At 40.1% G+C, this 21808-nt stretch overlaps 2 protein-coding genes across 8 annotated transcripts in view; both read right to left on the bottom strand.

Annotated features, from left to right (window-relative positions):
* UBN2 (ubinuclein 2) overlaps positions 1-1019 on the bottom strand; it is a 76858-nt gene extending 75839 nt beyond the window's left edge. For 5 of the 6 annotated variants that reach the window (XM_011218288.3, XM_034637844.1, XM_034637838.1 and 2 more), the window contains exon 1: positions 221-1018. In XM_011218288.3, coding sequence (XP_011216590.2) covers positions 221-691 — 471 coding nt within the window. In that variant the 5' untranslated portion in view covers positions 692-1018. Of the gene's footprint in view, positions 1-220 lie in introns of all 6 variants that reach the window. The other variant, XM_034637843.1, reaches the window with a different exon arrangement.
* A 13577-nt stretch (positions 1020-14596) lies between these two features.
* The window catches only part of TTC26 (tetratricopeptide repeat domain 26), a 46784-nt gene continuing 39572 nt past the window's right edge, over positions 14597-21808 (bottom strand). For both annotated transcript variants that reach the window (XM_002914197.4, XM_034637809.1), the window contains exons 17-18: positions 19343-19476; positions 14597-17167 (exon numbers count right to left, since the gene is read on the bottom strand). In XM_002914197.4, coding sequence (XP_002914243.2) covers positions 17056-17167; positions 19343-19476 — 246 coding nt within the window. In that variant the 3' untranslated portion in view covers positions 14597-17055. The remainder of the gene's footprint in view (positions 17168-19342; positions 19477-21808) is intronic.

Here is a 21808-nt window from a genome sequence, read left to right as displayed (position 1 = left end):
GAGGGTTGGTGGAGCCGGGTGGGAGCCTTGGCCAACCCTGGGGAGCAAGGGAAAGCAGCACCAACCACTCGTCCACCCGCTCGGCCCCAGCCCCCTCCAGTCCACCCTCCCAGGCGACCCCAGACGCGCAAAGCGGGCGTCGGAAGGTGCGAACCACCGGGAGAGGAGGACGCGTCCTGAGGCTCCCAGGGTCTGGGGGGTGAGGGAGAATCTTCTGTACCCGTTGTTCTCCGCACAGCAGCAGCTCCGGGTAACTGAACTCCACGCAGCTCTCGTCGGTGGGATCCTTGAGCACTAGCTCCAGGCGCACTGTCTCCCTCGGCGGCCTCTGCTGCGGCTCGGCCCGGGAAGCCGACTCTCGCGGCGGGGGCGGCTGCAAGTGCAGCTGAGGGAGCGGCGGCGGCGGCGGCTCGGGCCGCGGGGGCTCCCGCTGCAGCGACATGGGCGGCTCGGCGCGGCTGACCTCGCGCTGGGGGAGCGGCTTCTCCCGCGGCGGGGGCTGCGCGTCCGACCGGGGGGCAGCCTCCCGCGGGGCCGGCTGCTCCACCCGGGCCGGTTCGCGGTACGGCTGCGGCTCCAGCCGGGGGGGCTCGCGAGGGTATTCGGGCTCGCGTTCGGCCCCCGGGTAGTCGGCCTCGCGCCGCCTCACCGGTGACAGGCTAATAAACGCTACTCTGCGTGGCTCCGCCATCCCCACTGTTCTGGCCCTCTGCCTTCGCTCGAGCCGGCGCTCGGTTCTACGCCGAGTTGTTTGCCTGCCCGCCCTTCCTTTTGCTTTCCGTCGCTTTTCTTCCCTCCACCACCCTCAGTCGTCTCTGCCGACGCCACCGTGAGTGCGGACCGTGCCCCCTTCCCCGCCACTATGTTCTGATGGTCTCCACCGCCATCGCCAGGGTCGCCGCAGCCGCCATGTTGGATCCCCCACATAAATAGAAGCAGGCCGCTGAGCGGGCGCATGCGCAAACAGGAGACGCTCGCGTCCACCGTCGTGGCTGTGGCTCAGTTTTCCTCTTTTCCTCCCAACAGTCTGGAGTCCAGACAGGTCAGCGGAAGTGACGTTATGGCAGGGCCGGTTTCCTTGGAAACGGAGACGCCGTCTGCGCCCTTCCTAAAAGGGAGGGGTCTGGGGTTTCCCGAGCTTCCCATTTGCACCCGGAAACCGGCGACGCATGTGGGGCTTAGCTAGGAGCGAGCGTCCGATGTGCCTGGGACTGACCTAATCATGGCGCTGGGTCCCGTCCGGCACATACCTCCTGCACTCGGCTCTAGAGAATCGGGGTTGTCAAACAGGTTATTCGAGGCGAATACGGAGAAGGGGTTGAGGGACGCGAGGACCAACCGCAGTGCGAGCCCGCCCAGCGCCCCGCAGCCCGAAGTATCGAGGGAAGAAAGGAAATGGCTAACTCCAGCCGAACTAGCCCTGCGGCTTCTCTCCGCAGAACGCAACACTGACTCCCACAGGCCTCCCATTCCTAGACCGACTCCTGTTTTTCTCGCCCGGCCGCGGTGGGGAATGTGTGTGGTACGGTCGTAAAATGCTCAATACCGTTTTAAAGTTGGGTGATTGGAGTAAATGAACAGTTCTGGGCTCGCCCATAAACTGTCGAAATTAACAAAAACTTCTTAAGAGATTTTGGTGGTATTTTAGGGAACATACTCTTCGAAAGTAGAATGCTAAACGACCCATTTTGGGGGGGAGGGGAGCCTTGTTTGGGAACGCCTTGTAGGCACACCTGCGGATGAACTAATTGGAATTCAGATTTAAAAGGATGAGAGTTATTGCCCGCTTTAATCCATTAAATAGAAAGCAAATTCGAGGGCCCGCGCTCTAAATCCTGAGAACTCACTCCTGCTAATTTCATTAACTGGCTTAACATATTGATGACTATTTGATTGAGTCAGTGTGACGTCATAGACAAATTCTCGATTTTTTTCACTTTCTTATTTTTACTAATTGTATGAAGATAGTAATGGAATGGTTGTCTCCAAAGTTCCCTCCCAGCTCTAAATTGCTATCATTTTTCCTTGGCGCTCTGCTTTATCTCCATTATCTTTGTAGTTGCTCCCATTTTGATTCTGCGCTAGTGGTCTCATTTCTAGATTGTTTTAGTAGCACTGAAGTGACGTTTCTGTCCCCAGTCTCTTCCTGCCAGTCTTGCAGTGGGACTATATTAATGTTTCCAAAATACGTGTGTGTGTTTTAAGAATTTATTTATTTATGTGAGAGACCGGGAGGGAGAGAAAGAATCTGAAGCTGACTCTGCACTCGGTACAGAGCCAGTCAGTGGGCTCGATCCCACAGCCCTGAGATCATGACCTGAGCTAAAACCAAGAGTGGGACACTTAACTGTGAGCCACCCAGGCGCACCTAAAACACCTTTTTATTACATCATTATTTGTCCTAGATGTGACTTACCTACAAAGTAAATTCTGTACTTCATATAGAATGTATAGTCAATATCATCCACAATTTAGCTCCGACAGCAAACTGGTGGTCTGTGGGCGAAATCATTCTGCAAGTGTGTTACTCCTCCATATCTTCTAACTTCTAACGCATTGAGTGTTTTTCTGACTTTTGAACCACAGCTCAAAGTGAGAAATAGATTCTACACCAAAACCCAGTATACACATATATACATATCTGAAATACAAGTTGCACAAAACTTACTGTGTAAAATAAAGTAAGAACAACAAAATTAATATAATATAAATGTATTTTATAATACAATGTAGAAACCAATCTTAATATAAATAGTACAGAAGCAATTTAGTAAAAGTTTTATGTAATGCCGTGGAAGTCTTTGCCTGTTCATAGGTTTATTCCAGTCCAGAATGCATGAGGACAATGCTGCATGTCTATCTGGTCTACCTATTGAGCCTGATCTTTAACTTTATTTTTAAAACAGGTCAAATTGAAAATCCTAGTTCACATACATAGGCATTGTGGATAGTAACATGAATCCACTTTCTTCTTAGCAATAATTTCTTTAATCTTAATCCAACATAATGGTAAATTTCATGTGTAGCAATCATTTTTCTGTGTAAACGAGGTACTAAGCCACAATAATTTATTCTCTTCAGAGAACATCAACTTCAATTATTTAAGTTTTGAAAGCCAAATGAATCTTATATACAATTATTTTCATTTAATATTTCAAATTATCTTGTTTTTAAGTTTTCAATAATTTTTTGTATCTCTACAGTTTTATGATTGTATTTGTTGTCCCATCACTTGCAATTCTATTATAAATTGTATAAAGTTTTTTATACATAATATTATCCACTAATATAATAGATAACATTTTATCCATTATAAACTGTATAAAGGTTTTTTATTGACTTACATGCTGTTTTCTGATTGTGAATATATTTTTCTCCATACAGACAATAAAATTGTCTTGCTACACATATCTGGCATGAAAGTATTAAACAACTCGCAGTATTAGTACTCTCATCAAGTTGGAATATAACTGCAGCGTAATCATTGATTCTTCTCAACGTTCTATGGTAATTGAGTTGATGTTGTGTTATTGCCAGGAAGTATAGCTTTGAATTTATCAGCCTCTTTGCCACCAAAAACATATGCACCAGCATATTGGAGGAAGCAGTTTCTTAGCACTTAGCGTGAACCATTTCTCTTCTGCCACAACTAAACACAAAGATTGTCTTTCTCATTAAAATTTGTGAAAGCAACTGAGAAATTGTGCCAATAACTTTAGGCCCTTTTAAGAACATATTTTAGGGACTTATATGCTATGTTTTCAAATGTCCTTTAATTTTGAAGATATTAATCTTTCTTTTGCCAGAAATGCATTATCTTTCTCTTCTTTGAGTGAAATGTAAAGTCTGTTCTCTGATTATTAGAGGAACATTTTTTTCTCAGTATTTTCACTGCACTTCCAAATCTAGCAGCTATGCCTGAACACAGCTCCTGTATTTTTCACTTTGTTATTTCTTTTTCATCTAATAATAAAGCACCTTCTCTGAGAACAATTTATACTGATCTGATTAATAAACAGCACACACACACACCATATATATATATATATATATATATATATATATATATATATATATATATAGTGCACACATACACCATCCATGATGACAAACCTTTCCCCAAAAATATACTTTTAAGTTCTTCACTGGAACTCAACTGAAAAGTCTGGATTTTCTATCAGCAAATAAAATTCCCCTGTACATCATTTCACAAATCACAGGTAGTTGTGATAAAATTAGACTGTACAATGTTATCTGTCCAACAAATCAACCCAGGAATTCCAGTAAGATAACTGTTCCTATATCAGCTCTCCCTCCTGGACTCTAGCCTTGAATAAGGATTAGTGATACTTTCAATCCAATTAAATTCTGTTGTAGCCTATTTCATTTTTTTTTTTCTAATGCTGCTTTGACCTTTAAAACTGATTTCATAGTCTTCTAACTGGTTGCAGTCACCAGTTTGAAATGGATAGCCACCTTAGCAGTTAGAGACTGAGTAGGTGAGGAAAAATTAATTTGGTTGCTTTTAGGATTTTTTAGGGGCAGAGCACGTCTATCTATGCATTTCCTTAGGAATTTGGGAAATCCTAAATACTCTTGTTCAGTAGTAAGGGCCTTTGAGAACGATGCAAAGAGGTCAAAGTCAATTCCTCTTGAATGCAAAGTCAGAGTATCTTTGCCTAAGATCTTAGATTATGTAAGACATTCACGTTTTCTAATTGTAATGCTATAAGATCAGGCATTTTTGGGGCGCCTGGGTGGCACAGCGGTTAAGCGTCTGCCTTCGGCTCAGGGCGTGATCCCGGCGTTATGGGATCGAGCCCCACAATCAGGCTCCTCTGCTATGAGCCTGCTTCTTCCTCTCCCACTCCCCCTGCTTGTGTTCCCTCTCTCGCTAGCTGTCTCTGTTAAATAAATAAATAAAATCTTTAAAAAAAAAAAAAGATCAGGCATTTTGGGTTTTTTTGTATAAAATATAGAACAACAATAAAATAATCCTGTGAGATCAAGCTACTCATACCCTTTTCATTAACAATTAACTACCTACACATCTTCAGCACGGCAATATGATAATTTTACAAACTCTCAAAAATTTTTTTTAAGATTTTATTTATTTGACAGAAAGAGACAGCCAGCGAGAGAAGGAACACAAGCAGGGGGAGTGGGAGAGGAAGAAGCAGGCTCCCAGGAGAGGAGCCTGATGTGGGGCTCGATCCCAGAACGCCAGGATCACACCCTGAGCCGAAGGCAGACGCTTAACGACTGAGCCACCCAGGCGCCCCACAAACTCTCAAATCTTGTGTTGAAGATTAATGTTCAATCCAGGGTGTGGTAACCTTGCATCTGTGGAGACATATACTTAGAGAAAAGGGACAAACCAACCCCATTGTTTAGTGTTTTATCTTAGAGGAGGAGCAGCAGGGTTTCCCCAGATTCTTGTTTCCCATCTTCTCCAAAATGAATGCGGTAAGATGGCTGCCTTTTGGAGTTGAACAACAGAAGCAAGCTTAATTGGCAACAGCAGTGACAATCAACATAAGAAAGTAGAATGGACCACAGTGCAATGTTATATTGATCCTTCTTCTGTTAATCCTGTCGGAGGAAGACACATTTGAGTCAAGACCAGAATGTTTTGGGAAGATCCAAAGGAAGAATGTAACAGAGGAAGAAAAGCAAGTGCAAAGTCTGCGAAGGGAGCAAACTTGGTGAGTTAGAATCAAGGTCAGAGTGGCTAGAGCACGGTGAACAAGGTGGGGAGAGAAGAGACAAATCTGAGAGGGAGAGAGGAGTCAGCTTACACGCAATGGTGTAAGGAGTTGGGATTTTATTATAATTGAAACCAGAGCTATCGGAACATTTTAAGTAGAAGAGTAACATGATGTTGGAAGAACAGCATTTCAAGAAAGTGGCTTGTCAACTGCCTGTTGGATGCTACCGAGTCTAGTAAGATGAGGACAGGAAGATGATCCCTGTACTTGGCAAAATGGAGATTATTGGTAACCTTGAGTTTGGTTTGGTTTGGTTTGGTTTTCAATTCAGGCAAAGAAGGCTGAATTAATCATACTTGGTTTGTGGCACGTGATCATCATTGATGACCCTTCTCAAGCTCTCTCTCTCCTGCCCCTCTCTGAAATTTCATCTTATTATCATTCCTTATCTCCAATGACAGAAATTGTAAAGTTTTACTTTTTGTTTCTATGTGACTTTGTAAATATGTGGTTTTATACACATATATTTTTAATAGTAAATTTATTATTATATATCTCATTATGTTTCTTTTTCACTCAACACTGTGTTTTTAAGATCCACCCATGTTAGCTGTGTGTAATAATAGATCAGTTTATAACTTTTTAAAGAAGATTTATTTATTTGAAAGAACAGGGGGGAGGGCAGAGGGAGAGAGAATCTCAAGCAGACTCCCTGTTGAGCACAGAGCCCAACTCTCAGGGCTCGATATCCTGACCCTGAGATCGTGACCTGAGCCAAAATCAAGAGTGGGCCGCTCAATCGACTGAGCCACCCAGGCGTCCCAACAGTCATTATTATTCTAATTTGCATTTCTCTCATGACTAAGGGAGTTGAGCATCACTTCATACACCTGTTTTTTTAATTTCCTCTTTTGTAAATTGCCTGTTTATAATCATTTTCCACTTGTGCATTTTCCATTTCCTGTCTCTCTCTTGCAGAATATACAATAATTTCAGATCAGTGAGGGAAGAATGGGTTATTCAGTAAATAGTTTAAGACAACTGGGTAGCCATCCACACAAGAATAAAATTGTATCTCCCACCTTACAAAAGGATACATTTCTACTGAATCAAAGTTTTAAATGTAAAAAATGAAATCATAAACACTTTTGAAGAAATCAGCTGAGACTGAGAAAAATAATCTCACACTAGGGAAAGCCTTTCCAAGTACAACTGATAATTTCGAACATTTAAAACAAATTGCTGCAGGACAGAAAAACAGCACTAATCAAAAACAAATGACAAAAATGGAAATAATTTTGCAACATTTCACAAAGGGTGAATTTCTCTGCTCTATAAAGAACTCCTACAGATCAAGGAGAAACAACAATAATAACTTAATAGAAAAGTGGAGAAAGATATGAACAGTTAGCTCACAGGAAAGGAAATTGAAACAACTCTTCAGCAAATGTAATGTGCTCAACCTGACTCAACTGCTGAATCAGAGAATATGTGCATTTTGAATTTGATAAATTGCCCTCCAAAGGAAGTATCAGTGTATATTCCACTAGCAATGTGTGAGGGTTTTTTTCTTTTTTAAAAAAGATTTTATTTATTTATTTATTTATTTATTTATTTATTTATTTATAAAAGAGACAGCACAAGCTCATTGAGTGGATGAGTTGGGGAGGAGTGGGGGGACAGAAGTGGGGGAAGGGAGAAGGAGCAGAGGGGGCGGCAGAGAAGCCTGGCATGGGGCTTCATCCTGGGACTCCAGGATCATGACCTGAGCCAAAACCAAGAGTCTGATGCTTAACCGACTGAGCCACCAGGCGCCCCTACTTCTTGATAAGATGCTTAAGTCACTCATTTATTTTTTTCTGTTTATTAAGGATTCAAGACCTTCACCTTTCCTCTGAGCTTTATCTCCAATCCAGTTTGAAAACAGTTTGGATATTCTCTTTTACCCCAAAATTAAGAAAGGGTTTTTGTCTAGATTTTTATTTGCTATTTGTTCGTTTACTTATTATTTTTTTCCTGTTGGTTGGTTAAATTGTTTTTTCTTTTCCTTTTTGATGTTTAGGTGGCAGGGTTCTTAATTTTGTGGGTAACTTCGACTTAGACATTGTGATTTAAAACCTCCTTATTCGTTCTATTTTCGAGATGCCTGCTTACTAAGTTAACTCCTGACTTTGGTATAAACAACTTCAGCATTCTGTGCCTTAGTTTGCAAAATGCGAATGATAATATACATACTGTTTAAAGTTGTTGGGATTCAGTGAGTTAATACATGTGACGTGTTTTGACAGGTGGCTGTAGCATAGTAAACACTTGCATAACTGATTGATGTTATCTGCTTTGTGGCCTAATTCACAGCCAGCTTTACTGAATGTTCTATGGTTCCCTGAAAAGGAAGTCGTTGTTTTCAAGGCATAAGCTGTATTAACAATATTCCTTATTAGTTGTGATACTTAAGTTACCTATATGCTTTTCCTTACATTTTTTTCATTTCAACTGTTGTGAACTGGAATTTTTTACTATTACTACTGTCCTTGTAGCTCTTATCATTTTTGTTTGTTTAAAGATTTATTTATTTATTTGTTTATTTATTTAAGAGAGAGAACACACGCGAGTATGAGAGGAGGAGTAGAGGTGGAGGGAGACAAACAGACTCTCTGCTGAGCAGGGAACCAGATGTGCAGGTGAAATGAGGAACCTGAGATCGTGACCTGAGCTGAAACCAAGAATCAGAGGCTTAACTGACTTAAGCCACCCAGGAGCCCCTCATTTTTGTTTTTTGATGCTCTTTCTTTCATTGCATATTCATAACTCTTATATCTTCTGAGAAATGGACCTTTTATCATTCAAAGTGTGTTTGTGTGTTTCTTTGACTTGCTTAATGATTTTGACCTGGATTCAACCCTGTTCGGTTGTGACACCTGCTCTCTTTTATTTGCATTTGCCCAATTATACTATTGCCCATCTTTTTATTATCAACATTTATGTGTAAACAGCAGAGTTAGGTTTTGCTTTGTGATCTAATCTGCCAATCTTTTTCTTGTAATAGGTGAGTGGAGCTCATTAGCATTTTCAACATGAGAAGTATGTTTGAGCATAGACCTGACATATTATTTTATGTCATGTTTTCTCGTTTAAACCTCTTTAAAAATCCCCCTTCAACTGATCTGTTTGCCCTGTTTAGTGTATGTCACTTCTGATAATTTGGAGGATTTGTATTTTTGTTCTAATAAGATCATTTTATAATATGCTTAATCCTTAATTTCTTTTTGACATTGTCTATAATTCCATACTGTGACCAATGATGAAATTTAGTGTTTTCTCCTTCTTTTTTTTTTTTAAGATTTTATTTTTAAGTAATCACCACACCCAGCATGGAGCTCGAACTCACAACCCTGAGATCAAGAGTCACACGCTCTAACCACTGAGCAAGCCAGGTACCCCAGTAGTTTCTTTTTCTTATACTTTATGTTTAATTTGGAATTGTGAAGTACTATTATATACTATTTATTACTTTAATGATGCCTTAAAGATGAAATACCAGGGAATTACTATTTCCTACCTTTCTGTCAAAGTATTTAGTTACAGCTTTCATGTACATATCACCAATTTTCTGGTGATTTTTTTTTGTTCACCCTTTGACTTCCTTCCTTCCTTTTCTGTTGTGTTAATTTTCTGTAGACTCTTAGCTGCATTGTCCATTTGTTTGTTTGAGTTGCTCCTCTTTGAGGAAGACGTGTTTTCCTGGACCCGCTGTTTTGGTGAATATGCATATCTGGGGACCCCAGGGCCATGTGCCCACCTGGCAGGTATTAAGCTTATGACTCTAAGGCTTGAATTTACTCTTCTCCACCTCCTTGATGAGCAGCTGTGGAGCTGTTCACAATGATGTCTTCTCGGCTACAGGGCAGAGTGCTTCCTGCAAACGTGGCTCGTCTCTATGATTCTTTGGTTTGCTCGGCTTCCTCTGCTTATTAGAACTAAATTGTTAGACTTTTTTTTTTTTCATTTATCTTTGTGCAATGAGATCTGAAGACAGCTTTTCTCACACACAGCCTCATACATGGTCACTTTCTATCCCCCCTCCTCGTAATACTGTTGGATCAATGTTTGGTTGAATCAGTGTTTGGTGCTTATAGTTTTACGACCCATAAATGCTTTTTACAGCATGACCTAGTATGTTATGATTACTTTTCCTTCCTTGCACATTTTAGTAATGATTGTCTCATTTCCTTCGTTTTCTATGGAGCTTATCTCCAAGCTCCCTTCGCAGTATGGTAATAAATGAGGTATTCTATTTAATCTTTTTTTTTTTTTTAAAGATTTTATTTACTTATGTGACAGAGAGACAGCCAGCGAGAGAGGGAACACAGCAGGGGAGAGGGAGAGGAAGAAGCAGGCCCAGCTGAGGAGCCAGATGTGGGACTCGATCCCAGAACGCCGGGATCATGCCCTGAGCCGAAGGCAGACGCTTAACGACTGCGCTACCCAGGCGCCCCTCTATTTAATCTTGAATGAGTCTCTCCTGGAGCCTCTGACCTGCTCGGGTCTGTATTGGTTGATCTCTGGGACTGTTGCACAGTATCTTGAAGTACGTCCCTGTCGTTATCCTGGGCATTCCTTTCACCGGCTCTTAACCTGGAGTCCTCACTTCTTATACACTATGTCTTCTTGTTTCCTTAGTTTTTTCCCCAGTGTTCTTGGTCTAGCACATGATTCAGGAGATAACTTTATGTTAGATGTACATGTCTGAAAAGCTATCTGTTCTACTACGTATTTGAATTACAATTTCTAGTTGGAAATAATTTTTCCTCTGAATTCTTAAGGCACTGCAGCATTGTTTTTTATAGCTTTCAGAGTTGCTGCTGAGACGTCCAATGCCATTTATGGATCAGATTTTTCTTTTTTTATCGATTGGATTTTTGACTGTTTGCAACTTGTGTCTACCTCCCCTCCCTGCCCCAGAAGCTTTAGTTCTTTGTCATCAATGCTCCTTTAATTTTCCTTTTTAGTTCCTCTGCCACCCTGGACAGATGCCCAGGTCAATTCCCAGTCTCTGAATGGTGGTTGTGACTGTAGAGAGTGAGCATAAACTTTAACCTGGGATGCTTTATTGTACAAAACCAAATCATCTATCTACCTGGTGCTTGTTACGTAACAGTATAAATTTGCCAAAACTCACAGAACTGTATAAGTTCATATATATATATATATATATATATATATATATATATATATATAAAATATATATATGTGATATATTATATATATATATTTCATGATTTCCCCAATCCTTTCCCAAAAAGGACCTATGGCCATTTACTCAGGTGACAGGACACTAAGGAATACCCAGCTCTTTTGAGGACTATGAGACTCAGGGTCCTAGAATGTGCCATGACCCCACTGCTGGAGTGCAGGCACCAGGTAATAAATACAGTCCTGGCCAAAGACCACAAACCCATCTAGTGGTCATTTCCCCTTATTTTAATGTATAATTAGGACCCACACACTTGATAACTAGAGAAATTCCAGTAATGGGTCCTCATCCTGTGGTATTAGAGCCTTTAAGGCACAGTGGAGTGTGAATTATTTTGTGTCAAATTAGGTGGCAACACATTATGCTTACTATGACACTGTGGGAATGGGGAGGGAAGGCAATATAGGCCACGCGACCAGACAAAGCAGTCATTACAACCATCCCAAATCACGGGAAAACACTGGTCAAAAAAATTAGAAAATTTAAAACGGTATTTCATCACAGAATTGCTTCACAAGAATAAATGAGAACGAGGCTTCAACCAAAGTACAATTCTGAGTAGTTCCTTTGTTAAACAAGCAAGGAGAGCCGTTTACTAATGGTGAGTTAATTAAATTCTGTTGGCTTGCAGCAGCTGATAAAAGTATCCAAAGAAAATAAATTAGCCTTTGGCAAGAATGGTTGTTCAAAGAGCTGGGGATATTGGGAGTAACATTGATACTTGAAAAACAAGGTGAACGATTCAGGTGGTTTCCTGGGCTCTTCTCTCTGAAGTCTTCTTTGTCTCCCTCTTCAGACAGCCCCTCTAGCTTTCTTCTCACTAGTGTTGGTAGGGCCTAGCTTTTTACAGGACTTTACTTTTTTACTGTTATCAAAAAAAACCCATAACATAAAATCTTTGCATCTTAATCATGTTTTAAGTCATGTGAAGTATCTTCACATTGTTGTTAAACAGATCTCTAGAACTTTTGCATCTTGGGGGACTCAAACTATACCCATTAAACCACTGCTATTTTCCCTCTCTCTCCAGTCCCTGGTAAGCACTGTTCTACCTTTTGCTTCTGTGAATTTGACAGCTTTAGATACCTCATGTAAGTGGACTCATGCAGTGTGGAAGCTCAGTCGTGTCCCAACAATTGGTCTTTTTAAATGTTCCATTGCAGAAAGTTTCACTTGAGGCTGATAAGGCAATATTCTTTTTTTTTTTTTTAAGATTTTATTTATTTATTCGACAGAGATAGAGACAGCCAGCGAGAGAGGGAACACAAGCATGGGGAGTGGGAGAGGAAGAAGCAGGCTCACAGCGGAGGAGCCTGATGTGGGGCTCGATCCCACAATGCCAGGATCACGCCCTGAGCCGAAGGCAGACGCCTAACCGCTGTGCCACCCAGGCGCCTCTGATAAGGCAATATTCTAGAGCAGGGCTCAACAAACCTTTTCTGGAAAGGTCCAGATTGTAAATATTTTAGACTTTGTAGTCCAAGAGGCAAAATTGAGAATATTTTGTAGCTACTTCCATGACGAGAGAGAAAACAAATTTCCCTAAATTTCTTATTGAATCTCCTCAGTAAATGCATCAACTACACTATCCCGTCATTTCACTGCTTTTACAGTACCCACATTTTCATCCCAACATACACTTGTAATTTCTTTTCTTTTTTTAAAATTTTGAGTAGGCTCCACACCCAACGTGGGGCTTGAACTCACAATCCTGAGATCAAGAGTTGCCTGCTCTACCAACTGAGCCAGCCAGGCAGCCCCACTTATAATTTCAAAAACACTTGAATAATATGTCTCAGCTCCACCATATTAGTAACTACTCCTTGGTCAAAAAACTGGCAAAGGAGAGTGTAATTATGTTTCTAGAGGAAATTAAAAGTAGAAGGGCAAGTGTGATTATTTAATTGTACATAGTAGGAATGACCTGTACATGTTTAGGGAAGCAATAAGACTCCCTTGAAATTTTTGTGAAGCATGTAGTTATGTCTCAGTTGTAGCGCAGAAAACCTAATTAGAATCCCATAAACAATCAGAGATCACTGAAAATCCAATTTTTTCTTCCCATGAGGGAGTTCATTCACACAGGTAGACTGTGAATTTTTTATCTGGTTATATTTTGCCCTTTGCTTTAGTTGGTAAGAAGCCTAAAGATTAACTTCTGGCCCATCTTTAGTAATTCTGGTATGTACTTTTGTGTATGAACTTTACTCTTGGCTTCTTTCACTCTTAAATGCCTTCTATTTATATTTTGTAACATGTATTTTGGTAATTTATCTCAAATCTTTTCTGGAACACAGTGGGATGTAAGTAACTGACCAAATAAATACATGGATACGTAAATGGATATACAAAAAATATGATGAATAAAATTAGATAAGATATATCCATAGTTTAGGCACAGTTTGGTTCACCTAGCAGTGTTCTCACTCCATACATGGTCTGTAAAGTGTGTCGCCTGAGGGGGGCAGCCTGAGTGGGGGCCCTGCTGCATCTGCTTCTTTCCTCCCTTTTGCCCCAGCCACCAAGGTGGTCCCTCCCTCGTTGTATATGGCATCTCGATTTTATTTGAAGGAAGGGTTTTGATGCAACACAAAGTATAAATTAGACCGTATACTGCACATCAATACACACGCATCGGCTGGTTGTATTCATCTAGTGAATGTGTGCTGTCTTAGGCTTCTCACTTAGTCCTGCAGTCCGGAGTTCGGGGTATGGGCACATCATCCGGTCTCCAGGGCTGCTTCTCTGACAGCATCTCTGAATAGGCAGAATACTGTTTGAACATTATCATCAAATACCTATAAACCTCAGAAGTATTTTATAGGATGAAGAAACAGAAAGGACCATTTATCTAAATCAGATTCAGAGAATCCCAAATAGAGGAAGTAGTAAATCACTAATTCATTTTTGCCATTAGAAAGTGGATATAACTAGTGTGATCTGGTAATGCCCACTTGCTTTCCACGATTCAAGTGTACCAAGCCTTAACAGAAGGAAGCAGTCCTTGGCTTCCACATGCCTGGATGCACGTCATACATGCTGCACACATGCTGGAAGCAGGGGGATCCTGCTAGTTGCGGGGTTTCAGGATCCATTCTGATGGCTGCTCCCCAGTGAGGCAAGAGGTGTCAATTTACAAGGGGTACAAACATTCCCATTGCCTTCTTTTATTTTTTTAAAAAGATTTAATTTATTTACTTTAGAGGGCGAGAGCGAGCACGAGCAGCAGAGGGAGAGGGACAGACTCCGCACTGACTGTGGAGCCAGATGCGGGGCTCGATCCCACCACCCCAAGATCACAAACTGAGCGGAAATCAAGAGTTGGACTCTTAACTGACTGACCCACCCAGGTGCCCCAACCCATTGCCTTATTTTCTCTCAACACTTTGTTCCTACTGCCATCTACAATCACACACTATCGTGTTAAGTTGTATATACTCCGGTGGGACTGAGTTCCTTAAGGGTCAGGACTAGCATTATCTATCTTTGTACCCCTAGCTCCTAGGATATGCTTGGCACACAATAAAACAATAATTAGATGGGAATCAGAATTATATGAGGTCAGGTCTCACAAGTCCTTTGCTCTACCAGCTATGAAATGCTTAATTATTCAGTGAACAAGTATCAGTGAGCTTTCTTGTGCGAGGTATCATACTATGCACTGGCTATAACACTTGTGAAATGAGCTATGACTCAGCAAAGAGCCAAACGTAATCTGACCAATGAGGAACCACAGCCTTAGGGGACAAGGCTTCTATAAAAAATATCTACTTTCCTCTTTCATAAAGAGTACCTATGGAGCCCCAAACTTTATTTTTTCCCCTCCACTCTGGGGTCAAGAAAGGGGAGAAGGCACATGACATACCCAGGACCTGCATTCACCACGCTCAACAGGATACATAGTAAGACCAAATAATAAACTTTAATTTGAGTATATTACAGTACAATATAATAATTCTTTTGAAGTAGAAAAATAATTATAAATTTTTTCCATTTGCAAGTAATCTTTGCTATCAACTATAAATAGTACATGGATGTTCTGAACTGTACACATGACACTACATTCCTCAGCCTGCACCCTCTTCATCACATGTAAGAAAAACTGCCATGCCACATGACTCGACAATCTTGGGACCCCGCCAACACAGTTCACAAGTAGCTATCCTTACTAACAGAACTGGATGGTATCCCTCTTCAACTAGTCCCTACACTTTTTTGACTCACTTCTATAGATTAAAAACTCTTTAAAAATTAGTTTAAAATTCCAGGAATTGCTATGTTTGGAGTATCTGCTTTTCCCCAAAGACAGGAAAATGGCAGGGAGATGCTAGACTATTAATTCAACAAAACCTCATTTAAAAGTAAATCACCATCAATGGAAAAGCTTATCAAGTAGAGGAAATTTGAAAATAATAGCAATCAACTGGAAGACAAATTTCATTGCCAAAAGCCACTGAGGTGTTCCGTCTTTTTCCACTACTATGTTTCCTAATATTTTAAGTGAGCGTAATAGGAATCACAAGATAATTCTAAAATTAGAGCAGGTTCTGCCCAGCTCTGATCCACTGAGTACCTTAGATGCTAAGAACCAACTACTGAAAACGGAGGGACAATGTTAATGAAGAGTAGAAGCTTTGGCGTTTGGAAAAATGATACAAATTTGTTTTTCTAAAATTCAGTTATTCAGGCCAATTTGTTTTGACTTGTGCTCTGAACTGATTAGATCTGGGTCGAAGATAAAAGACAGGAACTGAAAGAACCCCTTGCAACTGTCCAGAAGGCAAAGGCTACCTGCAGTCACTGATCTCCTCTCCTTAGCTACTCCCCTGCCATGCTCCCGGCTCCGTTCTGTCCGGCTTCCACGGCTACAGCACATGCCGGGGGCATACTGGACAACCGAGCCGGAGCTTCCATGAGTTCTCTAAGCTGTCTATAATGCTTCAAGGAATTAGGACTTTCTTTCAGTTCTCATGCCAGATAGGGATGGCTCTACACTTTGTATACCTGTAACGCTGGGGACCTTAAACTCGTAGGAACAAAATACAGGGTGTGGAAACAAAGGTAATCTGGTACAGAAAACCATGTATGTCTATTTTCTGAAAAATCATTTGTGAGTCTAAAACTGCTCAGTTGTATAATAGGTTTATGTTGCAAGAGCTCAGAAACATGGGGCTGGAATATGACTTAGGACAGAGTCCAGCCATTAGGAGGTTCCTTAAAGGGCTCTGCACAGTTCATGCTTTATTATCATTATATTAATAAATAGCCACACTGCATATATATAATCTCTGTAGCCCTACTTTCAAAATTGATGTTTATTCAGCATGATATATGAAAAAAAAAAATCCCTAACCTGTTTTGTTCCCTAAAATAGAACAGAGAAGTGACTAATGCAATTTGTATACTATTTCTTGAATACTTTTAAATGTACCACACAGATTTTTTTTCACAGTACTCACCTTTTAAAAAACTCCAATTCTCCTGTTACTCCACTGTAATGTTATTTATCAGCAGAATGACTGCAAGAGTAATCCTCAAAGTCCATTATCCATGAATGAGTTTGATAAAGGATCTTACTGCCACTCTTAGAATCATATCACTATTTATAACCTCTGCTCTCCCGAAATTCAGAAATGCGTTACAAATTCTTTATGGAATTCCCCAGTAAAATGGGATAATGTACAGATGGCTAAGATGAAGACGATAGAATGAGGGTACTCTTGAGCATTAAAGGCATTTGTTATTGCAGCGAGGGGAAAATGCCATGGAATGCCAATATTTAAAAAAATTATGCCATTCTCCTTAAAGTCAGTAAATTACATAAGAGTTCTCTGAGTATTTTTGGAAGAAAGGCACCAGACAAGTCCAAAGTCTTATTGCTAGTCGGATCATACAGGGGCCACAGCATGGACTATGGCACTTAGTTCAGCCAGGAGGCTAGTTCTAAGCAAGTCAGTCACTGATCTTGAGGCTCAAAGGGCAAGGAAGGAAATGGCAAAGAACAGAGCCCTGCATCTTACATTAAACTTGAGGAAAATTATTTCCAATTTCACATCAAAGTGGTGACTGGTTCCCTAGGGCTCTGGAGCTGTTTTAGACAGGCACTCTGTTTTCTTTGGCCCATTTCTTCATGATCCGGATGATGTACTCCACTTGGGTGTTACCTGTGCTTCTCAGTAAATGGAGCACTTCTCGAAGTGTCTCTCTGAGGAAAAGATTGGAAAGGACAAAGTGTTTCAATACAGCATATAAATTAACAGGTAAAATAAACTCGTACTTGTTCTTCACATACTTCCAGTAGGACATCTTCAGTAATAGACTAGGTCACTGTGTATTCACGAAGTTATGAACTTCCAAGCCTTCTATTTTTATGGTGGCATAGTAAAATGGAAATTCTTTTATTTAAACTCAACTAGCCAACATATAGTACATCATTAGTTTCAGATGCAGTGTTCAGTGATTCATCAGTTGCGTATAACACCCAGTGTTCATCACATCATGTGCCCATCACCCAATTACCCCATCCCCCCACCCACCTCCCCTCCAGCAACCCTCAGTTTGTTTCCTAAAGTTAAGAGTCTCTCATGGCTTTTGTCTCTCTCTGTTGACTTCCCATTCAGTTTTCCCTCCCTTCCCCTATGATCCTCTGCGCTGCTTCTTATATTCCACATATGAGTGAACCCATATGATAATTGTCTTTCTTGGATTGACTTATTTCGCTCAGCATAATACCCTCCAGTTCCATCCACATCAATGTAAATGGTAAGTATTCATCCTTTCTGATGGCCGAGTAATATTCCATAAAAAGGAAATTCTATGAAACCCTTCTCACTAACCCAAGTTTTTCTTATTTACTTATACTATCTATATACATGCTATTAATTTTTCTGTCCTAATATGACATAAGTATTGCTATTTCTATATCTATTCCGTATGACTGTGTAGAAAGAGGGTACATCAAGGAGCTGGGTTCAAAGAGTTGGGTTCAAATTCTAGCTTCGTACTAACAAGTTGCTTCTCTGAGTCCGAATGCTCCTTTGTTTGGTAATCACCATAAACTGGGTGTCACTGCCATATTTGTAAAATTTTACAGAGCCAGATCAAGAAAATTAATATATTAATACGCATGGAAGACAGGAAAGTTCAGGGCCAAGATTTGGCAAATACCTAGTATTCATGGGTCTTTGTTTGTTTAAGTAGGCTCCATACCCAGTGTGGTGCCCAATGTGGGGCTAAAACTCATGACCCTGAGATCAACACCTGAGCTGAGGTTAAGAATCGGATGCTTGGGGCTCCTGGGTGGCTCAGTCAATTAAGCATCTGTCTTTGGCTCAGGTCATGATCCCAGGGTCCTGGGATCAAGCCAGCGTGGGGCTCCCTGCTCAGTGGGGAGTCTGCTTTTCTCTCTCCCTATGCCCCTTCCCCAGCTTGTACTCTCTCTCTAGCTGGCTCACTCTCTGTCTCTCAAATAAATAAGTTACTAAAAAAAAAAAGAATTAGATGCTTAACTGACTGAGCCACCCAGGAGGCCCCCCCCCACCAATATTTATGTTTTAAGTAATTTAAATTTAATTAAAATTGAAACTCATGTTTTAAGTAATGCATACTAAAACTTCCCTATTGCCTTATCAAATGTATAGGTGACTGCCTATTGATCCTCTTCCCTAAGAGTTCATTTGTATTTTCTATTTTTTTTTTTCCCTCAAGCATCTTCTTTCACCTAATCAAATTCTTTAAACTTGTATTTAGGATTGGAAGTAAATACAAGGCAGGAAGTAATTTTTGATAAATTATTTGCTTATAAAAAATAATCACATCTCCTATTCATTTACCAGTAACAAATACATTCCACAAAGTTATTTTTAGAAAACTGAATTTAGTTTTAAGTATTTTTATTTTTGTTACAAGTGGAGCTGTATGCTATTTAATTTTATGTAATCTACTGTCTTGGTATTTCCTGGAAAATGGGAAGGCAAAAGAAAAAAAAAAGAATTATCAACCATACCTACCCCATTCCTAATTCTCTGAAGCCTAAACTAAAAGACATGAAAAAGCCAACAGGCAAAGTTAAGAGTAGAAGAGATTAAAAAGACTTCATTTATGGAAATTACTATTCATTTAGAGCCAAATATAGATCTTGCTCTTACATTTGAAAGCTATAGTATGCTCAATGTCCCTAGCACACATGATTTAGAATGACCTGATTTTACAACATAAAAAATTTCTGGACGAAAAAGGTCAGACAGAAATATGGAACATCTTAATCTTCTATTCATCATTGTAATTTTGGGTTTTCAGTAAATAGCATCCAAGAAAACAATTCTTTTCCCTCACAAACCAGCAAAAGAATAGAGGTAGTGTCCCTTGTCTGATTACTTACTTGGGTTCTCTTCCAGCTAAGATCATCTGGAAAATGCCCACACAGGCACCCCTCTTGCCTTCCCAATATTCAGGGTTGGGATCCAGCCGCTCTAAGACATCAAAAGCTTTGGCTGAATAGTAGAACTGGCCCATCTGATTAAAAGAAAATATTGTGATAATACTTGTACTCAAAAGATTACACAGAATGAAACTAAATGTAAAGGTAACATGAAACAACTGTATAAAAAAGTGTAAGGTTAGTGATACCATTTTCAGTTAGCAAACTAGATAAACTTCAATTTTTCATTGAAACAAAAAGGAAAATCACAATTTGAGAACATGGTTTAATTTATATCAACTTACGTTGATTCAGTTTTCAACAATATAACATTTTTTCTACATATAGTCAACTTATGCTGTGATCAACACATTTATCCTTTCTTCTAATTATAGTGTAATCTTGATTATAAACTGATGATTGTGATTTGAGCAGGGTGTCTTTCAGGTTTCCTTGATACATTCTGTAGATGACTATCATTCATTTTATGCTAATTTAATCATGTTCAACCCAAAAGAACAATACTTTCTCTGACCTCATTCCTGAATTCTCAAAATGCCTAGATGGATACTACTACTCTAAACACCAAATCTAAACATTTAATTCATTTTGACAGACCTCTTTCCCAAATATACTACACATTTCCTTGGCCTCATACAGCACGCCTAATACCATTAAATTCTGCTTAGATGAGTTTTCTTGATTGGCCATTATAAATGTAGTGTTGCCATTTTGCTGAAGGCTTCAAATTGCTGGGCAATCCCCCTTATTCAGGGTGGTTTAGTTACCTCTCCATTCCTGTGAACTGTTCTTCTAAACCTTTGCCAGTTTCCTTAAGATCTCTATTGCATTCTTAGCTTAGCATTTTTCTATCTTTCAGGGAAAACACAACTTTCCTCCCTTCAATTCACATTATATTTGTACTTTCATTCATCCTTCCCTCATTTCTGCCCATTTCACAAGAAGAAGTGTTTTAACTCCTTTTCAAAGTTAATCCCTCTCCTGTGTTCTATTCAAATTACTTTTGGTGAAATAACAATGTGAATGGTACATGAAACACAAATGTGCAGTTTAATGCCATAACATGAATGCAAGTGTAATCACCACCCAGGTCAAGAAACAAGACATTGACAGCAAAACAGAAGCTCTCTGTGTTTCCCTTTCAGACCACAACCTTCTTCTTCCCTCCAGAAGCAACTACTGTTCCAACTTTTATGGTAATCAGTTTTTGTCAAAAGTCTTTGGCTTTTTTTTTTTTTTACAGTTTTATTACCTATGTATATACCTTTAGACAATATAATTAAATTCTGCCTCTCAAAACTTTATATGAATACCATAAATATTCTTTTGTGTCTTACATATGTTAAGATGCATCTATATTGCTGGATGTAACTCTAATTGGTTCATTTTTTAGAACATTTTATTTTGAAATAATTCTAGATTTACAGGAAGTCATGAAAATAGTACAAAGAGGTCCCATGTACCTTTCACCCAATTCCCCAGTTACAGCTTACCATAGTACAATATCACAGTATCGAAACCAGGAAGTTGATATTGCTACAATGCGTGCGAATAGTTCTGTCATTTTATCAAATGTGTAGACTCACTAACAAGATACTATCAAGATACAGAACTATTCCATCACCGCAAGGCTGTGCCACCTGTTTATAGTCATGTGCGCTCCCCTCCCTGCTCACCAGCCCTAACCCTTGGTAATCACCAGTTTGTTCTACATCTATATGTATGTATGTATATATATGAAATCAAGCAGTACAGGACCCTTTGAGATTGCTTTTTTCACTCAGCATAATGTCCTTGTTATTCCTTGTTAATCCAAGTTATTTTGGCACAGCATAGGAAATAGAGTCAATGGTTTATAATAGCATATGGTGACAGATGGTAGCTACACCTGTGAGCACAGCATAATACACAGAGTTGTCGAAACACTATGTTGTACACCTGAAACTAATGTGATATTGTGTGTAACTACACTTCAATTAAAAAACAATCTGAGTTATGGGACGCCTGGGTGGCTCAGTAGGTTAAGCGTCTGCTTTCAGTTTAGGTCATGATCCCAGGGTCCTAGGATCAAGTACTGCATTTGGCTCCTTGCTCAGGGGGGAGCTTCTTCCTCTGCCTGCTGCTCCCCTTGCTTGTGCGCGCTCTCTCTCTCTGACAAGTAAATAAATAAAGTCTTAAAAAATATTTAAAAATCTGAGTTATTGTGTGTACCAATAGTTTGCTCCTATTATATAACTCTCAGAAAGCAGGAGGGACCTCCACCCAAAGTTTGGTTTGGATGTCGAGTGATGATGCCACACACACATCAAGAGAGCATGGAAAGATTTCTTACTTACATAACTGAGGTCTGTGGGGGAAGTAGGGCAGGCCTCTCAAGCAGGTTCAAAATGGCCTGAGAGAGCAGGG

The sequence above is a fragment of the Ailuropoda melanoleuca genome, chromosome 1 (assembly GCF_002007445.2).
Source record: "Ailuropoda melanoleuca isolate Jingjing chromosome 1, ASM200744v2, whole genome shotgun sequence".
Taxonomy (NCBI): domain Eukaryota; kingdom Metazoa; phylum Chordata; class Mammalia; order Carnivora; family Ursidae; genus Ailuropoda; species Ailuropoda melanoleuca.
This window is presented reverse-complemented; position numbering and strand designations above follow the sequence as displayed.